This window comes from Xyrauchen texanus, chromosome 10, assembly GCF_025860055.1.
Source record: "Xyrauchen texanus isolate HMW12.3.18 chromosome 10, RBS_HiC_50CHRs, whole genome shotgun sequence".
Lineage (NCBI taxonomy): Eukaryota > Metazoa > Chordata > Actinopteri > Cypriniformes > Catostomidae > Xyrauchen > Xyrauchen texanus.
Window position 1 is genome coordinate 9,084,979 of NC_068285.1, and position 12,781 is coordinate 9,097,759.

At 38.9% G+C, this 12,781-nt stretch overlaps 1 protein-coding gene across 2 annotated transcripts in view; it reads right to left on the reverse strand.

Annotated features, from left to right (window-relative positions):
* The window catches only part of LOC127650391 (NACHT, LRR and PYD domains-containing protein 12-like), a 195,884-nt gene that overhangs the window by 156,056 nt on the left and 27,047 nt on the right, over positions 1-12,781 (reverse strand). The window contains exons 11-12 of one of the 2 annotated variants that reach the window (XM_052135806.1): positions 11,690-11,863; positions 10,775-11,351 (exon numbers count right to left, since the gene is read on the reverse strand). The exons of the other annotated variant lie outside the window; for it this stretch is intronic. Coding sequence (XP_051991766.1) covers positions 11,345-11,351; positions 11,690-11,863 — 181 coding nt within the window. The 3' untranslated portion in view covers positions 10,775-11,344. Of the gene's footprint in view, positions 1-10,774; positions 11,352-11,689; positions 11,864-12,781 lie in introns of those variants that run through there. 2 annotated transcript variants of the gene reach the window in all.

Sequence of the window (12,781 nt, forward strand, 5' to 3'; positions counted from 1 at the left end):
AACAGCAATTACCATTACACAGCATCAGACCATTCACATACAAACTATAGGCTGCTCCCTTTAGAGATAATTAAATATATATATAATGTAAATGTAAGGTAGTAACCTGGAGTAGGCCACTAGTTGTCACAGTTGCAATGACTTTCAAAATAAAAATAGAGCCATTTGAGTTTTTGTCCCATACAAGACAGTAGTTTTTGGTGGCTTCAAATTTCATTTGATCATTTATTTTTATGTTGCCAATTTATTATTTTTGGGATGCTGTTGTATAATATTAAAATTATGATTTTTGTAAGGATTTATACCAAACAAAAAAAAATTTCTTGAGTCTGTAGAATATGATATGTGGGCAGGACATCTCTGCAGCACAACAATAATGTAAAATGGTATTTTGACTCATTTCTATAACAAACTCACCTCTGCTGCAATCCTTTCACGCTCTTCTGATCTGAGCGCCCAGCGCCTCTTTATTGGCCGAGAACCACTGCTTTGCTCACCAATGGAATGGAGAGAGTTTCCTTTTTTTTTTTTCAGCGAACGCCTTGTGAAAGGGTTTTTTTGTAAATCAATGACAGAGTTTGGTTTAACTGCTGCCATCATCTCTGCGAAAGTGATCAGCCTAGCGAAGTTTTGGCGGAGTCGCATGCGCACTCGCAGTAGTGGCCAAGAGCGTAAAGTTGAATGACAGGTGACGAGAACCAATCAGATTGGATAAAATAACATGTATCCAATTCTGATTCGCCAGGGACGCAGCGACCTGCGCCCGGAGGAGAATCTTTAAGAAACCAATTAGAGACCAGCTTCAGGTCACATGCTGCCCGAAAATTTAAGGACTCCGATAGACATCCATTTGTCCGGCGTCCCTCGCATGAAACATATTGAAAAACATAGAAAATAGTTAACCGATTAAAGACCGTTTTTATTAAATGCTGAGGCTCTTACTACCAGCCTGCACATCGTATGAGTAAACTATTTATTTTTTTATTTTTATTTCATTTTTATATCATTTTTGTATTCATGTATACTTCTGTAATTTTGATGGGGGCGGCGCCCCAGCGCCCTCTATTGACAAGCCGCCACTGCTAGGTACTGTAGTAGCAATAATCCTTCGTTACTGTCTCGCTTCTTCATGAGCAAAGAATTGACTCGGGTCTTCATTCAAGTTTCAATCATTTACTGAAAATTCTTGCACAATTAACAGGAACAAAAATAAACTTCGATAGACTCCGGTCAAAAACTGTGTTGCTCCGTCTTTCTTACATTCTTTAGAAAACGTGCCAATCATACAGTATATGCCAATCTTAAAGGCATTAAGACAGACCAATACAAAAACGGAGCAAACCATTTTACAATAAACAGCGGGAAGTGCTTGACTTCGATAACATAAACATAAACTAATTTAAATATCTACTGAAATGTTTTTTGGTGTTCCGTTTTAATTATTCAAATTATGGCTCTTACATCCCCAGCCCTTAATTGTATAGGCAGACAAACTATATCAATTACCAAACTTAATTATCTAGAGCCATAAACCTTTAGAGTCTTGGAGTCAAAACTTGAACCTCAATTCAATAAACAGTCAGACAGCTTCTTGTAGAAGACATATCTTAGAGATGGGTCGATTCAGTGTGCTACTTTTCGTCTTAACACACACACTGCGAACATTTCCCTTAGAATCTGGCATTGTCTTGATGATACGACCTATCATGAATTCCTAGGTGCATTAGAATCCACAATCAGAACTATGTCTCCAGTCTCAAAGTTTCTTTTCAGCCTGGACCATCGCTGACGTTCCTGCAGGAGAGGCAAGTATTCCAGCATCCACCGATGCCAGAAAAGATCCACCAGGTATTGAACTTGCTTCCATCTACGTCTTGCATAGACATCCTCTTTTTTGAACACACCTGGAGGTAAGGCTGTTTGTTTCCTCATCAACAACAGATGGTTAGGGGTCAAGGCTTCGAGGTCGTTAAGGTCATCAGAAGTTTTGGTAATGGGTATATCATTGATGATTGATTCCACCTCACACAATAGGGTATGTAAGCCATCATCGTCCAAAGCTTGCTGTTTTAGTACAGAATTCAGAACCTTTCTCACAGTGCGAATCTGACGTTCCCAGACACCGCCATGGTGAGATGCGCCAGGAGTGTTAAATATCCACTGAATTTCTCTTTTTAACATCTCTTCTTCAATTGTTGACTGATTCAAGTTCTGCAATGCTTCACGCAACTCCTTTTCAGCTCCTGTGAAATTTGTTCCATTATCCGAACGGATTACTAAAATATGACCTCTTCTGCTAATGAATCGGCGTATAGCGTTGACACACCCATCCGTGTCCAGGGAAGGTGCAACTTCTAAATGAATGGCTCTAATGGTGAGGCAGGTAAAAAGCACACCATATCTCTTGACCATAGAGCGTCCTCTTCTCACCTCAAATGGTCCGAAATAATCGACTCCAGTATTAGTGAATGGTGGTTTGTCTGGCAACAGCCTATCTTCTGGCAAATCTGCCATCTTTTGTACACCAGTCTTTGCATGTAATCGTCTGCAGACAAGACAAACATGAATTGTTCTTCTAACTGCAGAATTTGCCTTAGGAAGCCAGTATTTCTGTCGTAGCTTAGCAAGAACATGGTTTCGTCCTAAATGACCAACATTTTGGTGCATATGTTGAAGAATTAGAGAGCATATATGGAGGTCTTTATGCAAAATGATGGGATGCTTTGATTCTTCAGGCATCGCCGATCTGCTTAATCTTCCTCCAACTCTTAACACCCCATCCTCAAGGTGAGGATCCAATCGGAATATGCAGCTTTCCTGACATGGACCTTTCCTTGTTGCAACATTTTTATTTCTTCTGGAAATTTTTGTTTCTGGCTGTAACGAATTAGATCCAGCTCAGCTTTCACCATATCCTCCATGGTAGGTGTTCTTTTTTGAAAACTTCCCTTGTAGGCAGCCATTGCCTTCTGTACTAAAGTGTTTTGTATATTGGGATCCTTTTCAGTTTAACTGATCTTCATTTGAATCTCCTTCCTCTTGCGACTTAAATCCAAAAGGATTTCTTTGAGCTGTGTTAAATGTGCTATAGCCTTTTTTAGTCGATGCCAGCTTGAATAATAACAAACCAGACGTTCCAGATCTTCCTTACTGTTTTGAATGCATATTGCATTGGCAGTGGAAACCCTTTTGAGCTCTCGGTCATCATCCGCAAATGACACCGAACGCTCTGGTTGAACCGGCCACTCACATTGCGGCTTCAGCAGGAAACTAGGTCCTTTGATCCGATTTTTGCTTCTGATCAAATTGTCAGCGTTTAGACCTCTCGAAGCTTGGTCCGCAGGATTTTCTGTAGAGCTTACATATTTCCATTGAGAAGGTTTAGAAGCCTCCCTAATTAATGAGATTCGGTTTGCAACAAAGGTCTTAAATCTCATGGAGTCATTCTCAATATATTTCAGGACCGTGGTGCTGTCAGTCCAAAAGTTAGACACTTCGAGATCAACTTGAAGCTCCTGTCTCAACATTCTATCCATTTTGACTGCGATGGTGGCTGCAGTCAACTCCATTCTTGGAATAGTAACCTGCTTGAGTGGTGCTACTCTGGACATTCCCATCATAAATTTGCAGCTCTTTTGATCGTGGTCATTTGTCAACAACAGGTATGTGACAGTCCCATATCCGTTCTCACTAGCATCTGCAAAGTGGTGCAATTGAAAGGTCTTGACATGCCCAAACCCTGCAGGTTTGATACATCTACTCACACTGAAGTTCGAGAGCTTCTGCAAATCTTCCAGCCAAGACAGCCATCTTTCAGCATTTTTCTCTATGATTTCCTCATCCCATCCTACTTTTCCTCTACACATGTCCCTCAGAATGAGTTTTGCTGGTAGCACAAATGGTGCTAGGAACCCAAGGGGATCGTAAACAGAGCAAACAACTGATAATATACCTCTTCTGGTGATTGGTTTGTTTTGCACTTCAATCTTAAAATGAAACGTGTCTTTCTCTGTACACCAGCAAATTCCCACTGCTCTTTCCATGGGAAGTAACTCACTATCCAGATCGAGGTCTTTCACGTCAGTGGCTCGTTCTTCTTCAGGTATGGACAAAAGTACAGCTCTGCTATTGCTAGTCCACTTTGTCAAATGGAACCCACCTCGTTTACAAAGCGTTCTGATATCTCTTGCAAGAGTGATAGCTTGTTCTTCAGTTGCCACTGATTTAAGGCAATCATCTACATAAAAATTCTTCAAAAGTGTCTGAGTTGCTTCTGGAGTAGTGTTGTTGATTCCATCTTCTGCTGTTCTTTGAAGAGCGTAACAAGAACAACTTGGTGAAGAGGTTGCACCAAACAGGTGTACACACATCCTGAACTCCACTTCATCTTGATCCAGGTTTCCCTGCGGCCACCAAAGGAACCTCAGGAAGTTTGCATGCTCACTCGGTACATGAACCTGATAAAACATAGATTCAATGTCAGCCATCATTGCAATCGGTTCCTCACGGAATCTGATCAAGACTCCGATAAGAGTGTTGGTGAGGTTGGCCCCCTGAAGTAGCTGATCATTCAAAGAAAATCCATGATAAGATGCATTACAATCAAAGACAACACGGATTTTCTTCTTCTGATGATAAACCCCATGGTGGGGAATGTACCACACCCTTCCATCATCAAGGTGCAACTCTTCATCAGGTACCTTCTCAGCATATCCCTTCTCAATGATGTTGTTCATAAATCCAGTGTAATCCTCATGGAACTCAGAATGCCTTTTGAGTCTTTTTCGAAGGCTATTGAGCCGCTGTTCGGCTACATCTCGGTTATTTGGCATCTTGATCTTGTCGTTCTTCAGAGGCAATTGCATGCAGTAGTGACCATTCAGAAGCCGAGTGGACTTGGTCACAGACATCATGAACTGTCGGTCTTCTTGAGACATTTCAGACTTATCCTCATAACGACTTTCCGGAAAATCAAAATTGAACTGCTTCACCAGCAAATCTTCAATCTTCTCCACAGAAATACGATTCAATGTATAGCTGTGTATACCAGATTTTCTTGTCTTAATACTTTCTTCCTTTGGTCCATTCACTATCCAGCCAAGAACCGTCTTCACTGCATAAGGCCCATCGGATCTGCTGTTTATCACCTTCCATGGTTCCATGGCCTTATGAGCATTCACTCCAATTAGTAGCCCCACTGCAGCTTCAATGTGTGGAAGACGAACTTCATGCAGGTAAGGCCATTTCTCAATATCTTTTTGTTTGGGAATGTTTCCTTCCTTTACAGGCAAGTGGCGCTGAGTCAAGACATTGGGTAGATCGATGTAAGTATTCTCTTCTAAACCACACACCTCTAAGTCAGACAGCAAGTATCCTTGCATCTTTCTTTGTTGACCCAGAGTACAAAGCAGGAAATCAGTCTTCTTGCCCTGCATGTTTAGTCGATGCATGAGGTCTTCTGTACAAAAGGTGGTTGTGCTTCCTGGGTCCAGGAAAGCATATGTCTCTATTGATCTTTCACTCTTCTTTGATTTAACCTTTACAGGAATAATGGAGAGGATGCATTCACCATCACCAGCCCCGGTGTATCCACAAGTTTCCTTACTCAGAGAGAGAAGAGCATTTGAAACTGCAAAGTCATGGTCTTCAGACCTTTCACCTTGGCTATCTTCTCGTTTGATAATATGTAGGACACCTGGATGATTTAGTGAGCAATCTGGACATGTCATTCTCTTCTTACAATCTTTACTCATATGTCCTTGTGTTAGACAGCCAAAGCACAAACCTTTACTTCTGAGAAACTGAATTCTTTCCTTGTATTCCTGCCCTTTAAGCTTAACACAGGAATCCAGTGTGTGTTCCTTGTTACAGAACAAACAAGATCTTTGGATTGTAGAATCTGATATCTCGGTGTTCCGTTTCATTCGTTGCGAATATTCTGCTTTGTCCTTGTCAGCCGGTGAGATGTTTGTGGCGAAAATACTACCTTTGAAGCCACCCTTCTTTAAGCTCTTCCCATCTGGAGAACTGAACTTTCCCTTTCTCTCTACTTTAACATCCTGGATATCTCCAAAGAGCGGGTCATTCAAAACTTGAGCATTCAAGTCAATAAAATTTACTAAATCTGTAAATATGGCTCTTCTTCCATTTCGTTGCTGGATATCAAAGGCTGTGCTTCTCCAGCGTTCCCTGAATCTGAAAGGAAGTTTTGAAATGACTGTTCTCATATTTGTTGGGTTATTCATCTCATCCATGAATTCAACATCAGCCATGGAATTTCTACATCCAATAAGGAATAAAGCATAGGTCTTCATTCCCTTACTGTCCTCTGCTTTGATCTGCGGCCATTTCAGAGCCTTTTCAAGGTAAGCTGTAGCTATCTTCAGTTCATTGCCATAATGCTGCTGAAGGAGACGTTTAGCCTCTTTGTATCCCGTAGTAGGACTCATATGTTCACAACCACGAACAAGTGCCTGTGGTTCCCCACTCGTGAACTGTTCAAGATAATATAGCCTGTATTGTGAGCTATTAGTCTTGTTCTCAATTACATGCACAAAGGCTCTTATGAAAGAAATGTAGGCAAGAGGATCTCCAGAAAACATTGGCACATCTCTTTGAGGTAATTGGGAGAAGCTCTGCTGCTTGACCAACAATTCAGTTATTTCGTTTTGCCGTTGCATTACTTTGAACAGATATCTACCATCATCAATTGACTGTCGAGAATCAACACTATTTGTATTTTGTTGGGATGGTCTCTGGGTAGACCTTTGATTTTGGGTGCTTAATGTAGGCTCAGGCTTTCTACTAGGATTAGATATTGGCCTAATCTGATGTTCCTTTCTGTCTTTGAATGAAATGCCAGCTTGTGACAATGTCTGTGACTTGTAATAATTATTCATGCCATCTTGACCTTCTTCGTACTCTTTTAACACTTGGAGTTCAGCATTTGATGCAGCAATTTCTGTATCCAGTTCAAACTGTTCTCTTTTGGCCTTCACTCTCAACTCTTCAGCCTCTAATTCTTGCCTCTTTCTTAATGCAGATGCCCGGGCTAAAAGTGCTGCACGCTTAGCCTCTGCCTTTACACGAGCAGAACTAGTTGAAGATTGTGCCACAGAACTACTTGTCACAGATCCACTTTTCCTTCTTTCCTGACGAGCAATCACTTCTGACACACTATCACTTGGATTAACCCCGTCGTCATCATCATCTACCTGGAGTTCATGCTCATCAGACTCATTTCCTTTACTTGTCGTTGAAATCCATTTTTCACATCATTTATAAACTGCTGGAAACGTTCAATCTTGGGTTGAAACCAGTTAATCTGATCTTCTTTCCCATCTTCGTCAGACAACATGAGTAACATTTCAGCATTCGACTCTTCAAACTGACATAATATCTGACAAAGGACATTTAGCTCTCTTTCAATAGTAATCACGTCTTTTTCATCTTGCATTGATCTGTCAATCTCATTCATTTTACGTGTTAACTTTGCCAATTTCCCTTGTCTTTCATTTTTTAGTCGATTCATTTTCTCTTCAGCAGCCTTTGCTGTAGGCTTTGGCGCCCTCTTGCGGCCATTACCGGGTACATTCACATATACAGAATCATCCACCATTCTATACAATTAGAAAGCCGATCTTCACACAAACGATCACAGTTATCTTAAACTTCTGTAATCGATTCTCATCTTCTAAATATTCACATATGCCACTTGTGAAAAGACTTGCAATGTGAAGAAAGCTCCCTGTGAGAGAAATCTTCTCGATTAATCTGTCTGAATAATGTTCCACTTCATGTGACGTTCCAGCTGTTTAAAACAGCAACAGTCACAGTACTTTTAATCCGACCGGCGTTCTGCCGCGAGGTTCCATCGGCGTTCTTCGTGAGCAGTTTTTGACTTTTGATGTAGTAGCAATAATCCTACTGTCTCGCTTCTTCATGAGCAAAGAATTGACTCGGGTCTTCATTCAAGTTTCAATCATTTACTGAAAATTCTTGCACAATTAACAGGAACAAAAATAAACTTCGATAAACTCCGGTCAAAAACTGTGTTGCTCCGTCTTTCTTACATTCTTTAGAAAACGTGCCAATCATACAGTATATGCCAATCTTAAAGGCATTAAGACAGACCAATACAAAAACGGAGCAAACCATTTTACAATAAACAGCGGGAAGTGCTTGACTTCGATAACATAAACATAAACAAACTAATTTAAATATCTACTGAAATTTTTTTTTGGTGTTCCGTTTTAATTATTCAAATTATGGCTCTTACAGGTAAATGCTGTCGATTCGTCAGCCATTCTGTACTTTCTAACGGTTCTCGCGGATCCTTAAAATGTCTTAAATTCAGTTTTCCAAAATGTAAGGTCATAAAAAGTCTTAAATAACTTAAATGATACAACAAATGTCTTAATTATAATTTATAGAGGTCTTAAATTTGGGGGCGGAAAGACAGGAATCGTGATATAACCTAATGTAATAATCAAACTTCAAAAGAATACGATTTAATTAAGCAAATGCACTGTTGCAGAGCAGTTTGCACGTTCATTAAGTCATCTGTTTGAATGAGCTGCTGGAGGCAGTGAAGTGAAACATTTCAAAATAAGAGTCCCCAGTGTATTTCAGCCTTTAAAATAAACATTTCTGCACTATGAATCAAATATATTTCTTCTTCCCATCACAGGAAGGAAAGTCTAAGGACATTTAACATAGGCTACCAATTTTTTTCACATTGTACAACATTTTTGTTTGTTCTTCCTTTAGAAAATACGTTGTGATTCCGACTTGTGTTCATTTTATACATTAAAAATGCCTTCATTTTGGAAACCATATTAGTCTTTTGTTTATAAGTGCTGAACTGTATGTGTCACTTAAATGATGCAGAACTGTGTTTCTGTAAAGGTGTCTGGTTATTTGTCTAGATTGTTTCAATTAAGTGATAATTCAAAATCTCCACTCGAGTGTTGAAGGAATATTCCTTTTTATTTAAAGTGGGTCATGATGTGTTTTAACCAAATCATATCATGCACACTGTCTCCATGGCAACAGTGTATTCTCCAGTCACTTTAAAACTTGCAGTGCAGAAATTGTTGACTTTTGTAAGAGAAATTGCTTGCTAGTATGTTACTCATTTATAAGTTGGTTTCAATAAAAGCACCTGCTAAATGTTATGTAATAGCCTCAGAGAATTGACCCGACTGAAATATAGATATAATACTATTTTGTTGCGAAAGGTAGCGTTTTGGAATTTTCAGGGCAAGACAGTCATACTTTGATTCAGGGGACAAAGCAGGGAACATTTTGGATAGATATATAAAGTAGTTAGGCCTTTTTCTACCGTTCCCTCAGTGAAATCTGCTGGTGGTGAAATTTTTACCCCACCCTTTGATATTAATAATGCTTTTAAAGAATTCTATCTTGATCTTTATAGTTTCACATCTTCGTCATATTAGAAGATATTAGAACTCCCTAAACTGATAACTGAGCAAAACAATTCTCTTGATTCTGAGATAACCTTGGAGGAGCTTGGCGAGGTAATTAAGGCCTTGACCATAGGCAAGGCTCCGGGGCCAGATGGATTTGCCGCTGAATTTTTTTAGATCTTATGCTACAGAACTGGCTCCACTTTTGATAGAAGTTTATATGGAATCATTAAAGAATGGAAAGCTTCCGCCAACCATGACACATGCCCGGATCAGTCTGATACATAAAAAGGACAAAGATCCAAGCAAGTGTAAGAGTAACTGTCCAATTTCTCTGATTCAGCTAGACGTTAAAATATTTTCAAAACTTCTGGTTAACCGATTAAGTTATGACATCACTTATACTTATAGATCAGGTGGGGTTCATTTGGGGCTGCAGCTCTTCTGATAACATTAGGCAGCTAATTAATATCATGTGGTCAGTGGTGAATGATCCGACTCCAACAAAGGTCATGAGGCATAAGTGAATTACTCCTTGCAAATTCAGTATCTGGGGGACGGAGCTTCAACTTCTATCAAGAGAAAGATTTTAACTTGGTATTGGAGGAGGGAATGTGGGCTAGGATTCTAAAAAACATCAAGTCTGTATCTAGAGATGCAAGGGTGCATCTTGTGCAATTCAAGATTTTACATAGATTGTATTGGACCCCATCTAGATTGTGTAGGCTTGGTCTTAAAGACACACCCACCTGCTGGCGATGTCAATCAGAAGATGGAGACACAACCCATGTCTTTTGTGTGTTAAGTTCCAAGAATTTTGTTTGAAGGTTCAGAGTTTTATGTGTGAGGTTTTGGGCACTCATTTTATTATGCCCCAGACTATTTTAGGTAATGGGACAGTTATCAATATGGAGAATAAGCACATCAAAACTGGGTCCTAACTAGTGTTATAAGACAGATTTTAAGGGGTGGGAAGTCATCTGGAGCACCCCCATTTCAGGAGTGGTGTTTGGAGGGTGGCAGCTTTTGAAGAGGGGTCATCCAGAAGACTGGGTAATTTATACTTGTTTGTGGGAAAATGAGGCAAATATCTGTCGGGGAGGGACAGTGAAGAGAGAGGTGTAGTGGATCATGTGTGTGATTATTATAATTTTATATATATATAAATATATATTGTGTGTGTGTCTATAAACATGTGACCACTGGGTTTTTGTTGGGGGTTGGGATTGGGAGGGGGTAATAGTGGGGGTTAAACATTGATTCTGTTTGTATATGTTTTTCTTTGTTTAATAGATGAATCAATAAAAATGTTAAATCACAAAAAAAAGATTACAGACATCAAGAAATTACTTCAGATTGTTGACTTGAATCAAGAAACGTCATTTTTTGTTTCTGGTTCTATCAAGTTACTCAAAGATACATTAAAATGTGTTTCACAAACAAAATAATTGAACACATCTCTTCATGATGAACATTTTACTTTTCAGAATTCAAAGTAATTTAGATTTTTCTTTAAGTAAAAAATGTTTAAGTGGTGTAACTGTTCGGAGATTGTAAACTAGAAAACAATTCTCATTCAAAGTTTGAAATGTTGGTATAAAACACAAAAAATTATTCAAAACCAATATGAATATATAGATGACTTTGATACATGTGTTTAAAACTGGAGTTTTAAAAGATTTCCCATTTTATAATTTAGACATCTTTATTTGTCATTGACCCATAAAAGACACTTGAGGAAGAAACAAAAGGTTTCATTGTTTCACTGTCACTTCAGCAGGTGTTCTGAATAATTATATAAGTTACACACATCAGTGTGTCAGGTCAGTTTGTCTCTGTTGATTCTGTTGACTGTGACGTCTCTGTTTTCTTCACAATCATTTCTGTTCACAATCAGTTCTCAAAGAGACATCCATCTAAATCCTAAAACACACAAAGGCAAAGTCAAATGTGCTGTATGGACATCACTGCATTATCTATTTCAGAACAACTTAAAGGATTTTTTTACTTTAAAATCTAAAAAAACATCTCCATAACAACTGCTTAATAGTAATCAATAGAAAACAATTAAAATCTGTTTATCACATACACAGAGACACTGAACGAGCTGAAAATATCAATTATATATTCACAGATCAATGAATCAAACTGATATTAAATACAGTTAAATACAGGTATAGTACATAGGCAAAAATTCATATGTAAAAGACACAATTTAGGAGATCAATTCAAATATGATTATATGAATTATCACTACTCACATCAGTGTCTCCAGTTTATAATGTGGATCATCTTTTAGATCAGAGAGCAGCTTCACTCCTGAATCTCTTAGTTTATTCCCAGACAGATACAGTTCTTTCAGATGTGAGGGGTTTGATATCAGAGCTGAAGTCAGAGCAGCACGACCTTCATCTGTGACACGACAACAACTCAACCTGCAGAGAACAATGACACACTCTTCACTCTCTCAGTTCACAACACACACATCAGTTCAACAGAGATTTGGTGGGGTGGGGGTAAGATCCCCCTTGAGCATTTTGACCAGCCCACCCATTGTACCCAATGGCCAGTCCAAGTGAATGGTAAATGAAAATTCTCTCATCATTTTCTCACCCTCTCTCGGCTGGTCTGAAATTGGCAGGGTAAAAGAATTTCACTGCACACCCTCAATATTTTGAGCGAGCAGCTCAGGATCATTGATAGTGAATCTGTAAAAAGTTAGCCTTTCCTCTTGTGATGATAATCTAATGTTTTTCAGTATGTTGAGGATCAGCACACACAAGCACCATTTAAAAGAAGAAACAGATACAAAACAAATCTGCAGCGAAACCAGTTCAGCCTCTGTATAACATTCCTTCTCTGTTGTAAATAACACAGCGCTTCCGTATTTGACATATTTCATGTGTCAGTTCTTGAACTATCCAACTCACACAGTCTTTGTGTATTCGACCCTCATGAGCGAGCTGAGTATAAGTGAAATTATACAGTTAAACAGTTTTAATCACGCCTAGTGTTACGCTTCAGAATATATTAATTAATCCACTGGAGTAGAGTTTATTCTGACTTTATGTGCTTTTTAGATCTTCAAAGGTCTGATCACCATTCACTTGCATTGTAAGGACCTACAGAGCTGAAATATTCTTCTAAAAATCTTCATTTGTGTTCTTCAGAAGAAAGAACGTCATACACATCTGGGATGGCATGAGGATGAGTAAATGATGAGAGAATTTTCATTTTTTGGATGAACTATCCCTTTATAATATTCTTCTAATATTAAGCTCACTCAACAGCATTTGTAGCATTATGTTGATTAGCACAAAAATTTATTTTGACTTGTCCCTCTTTTTCTTAAA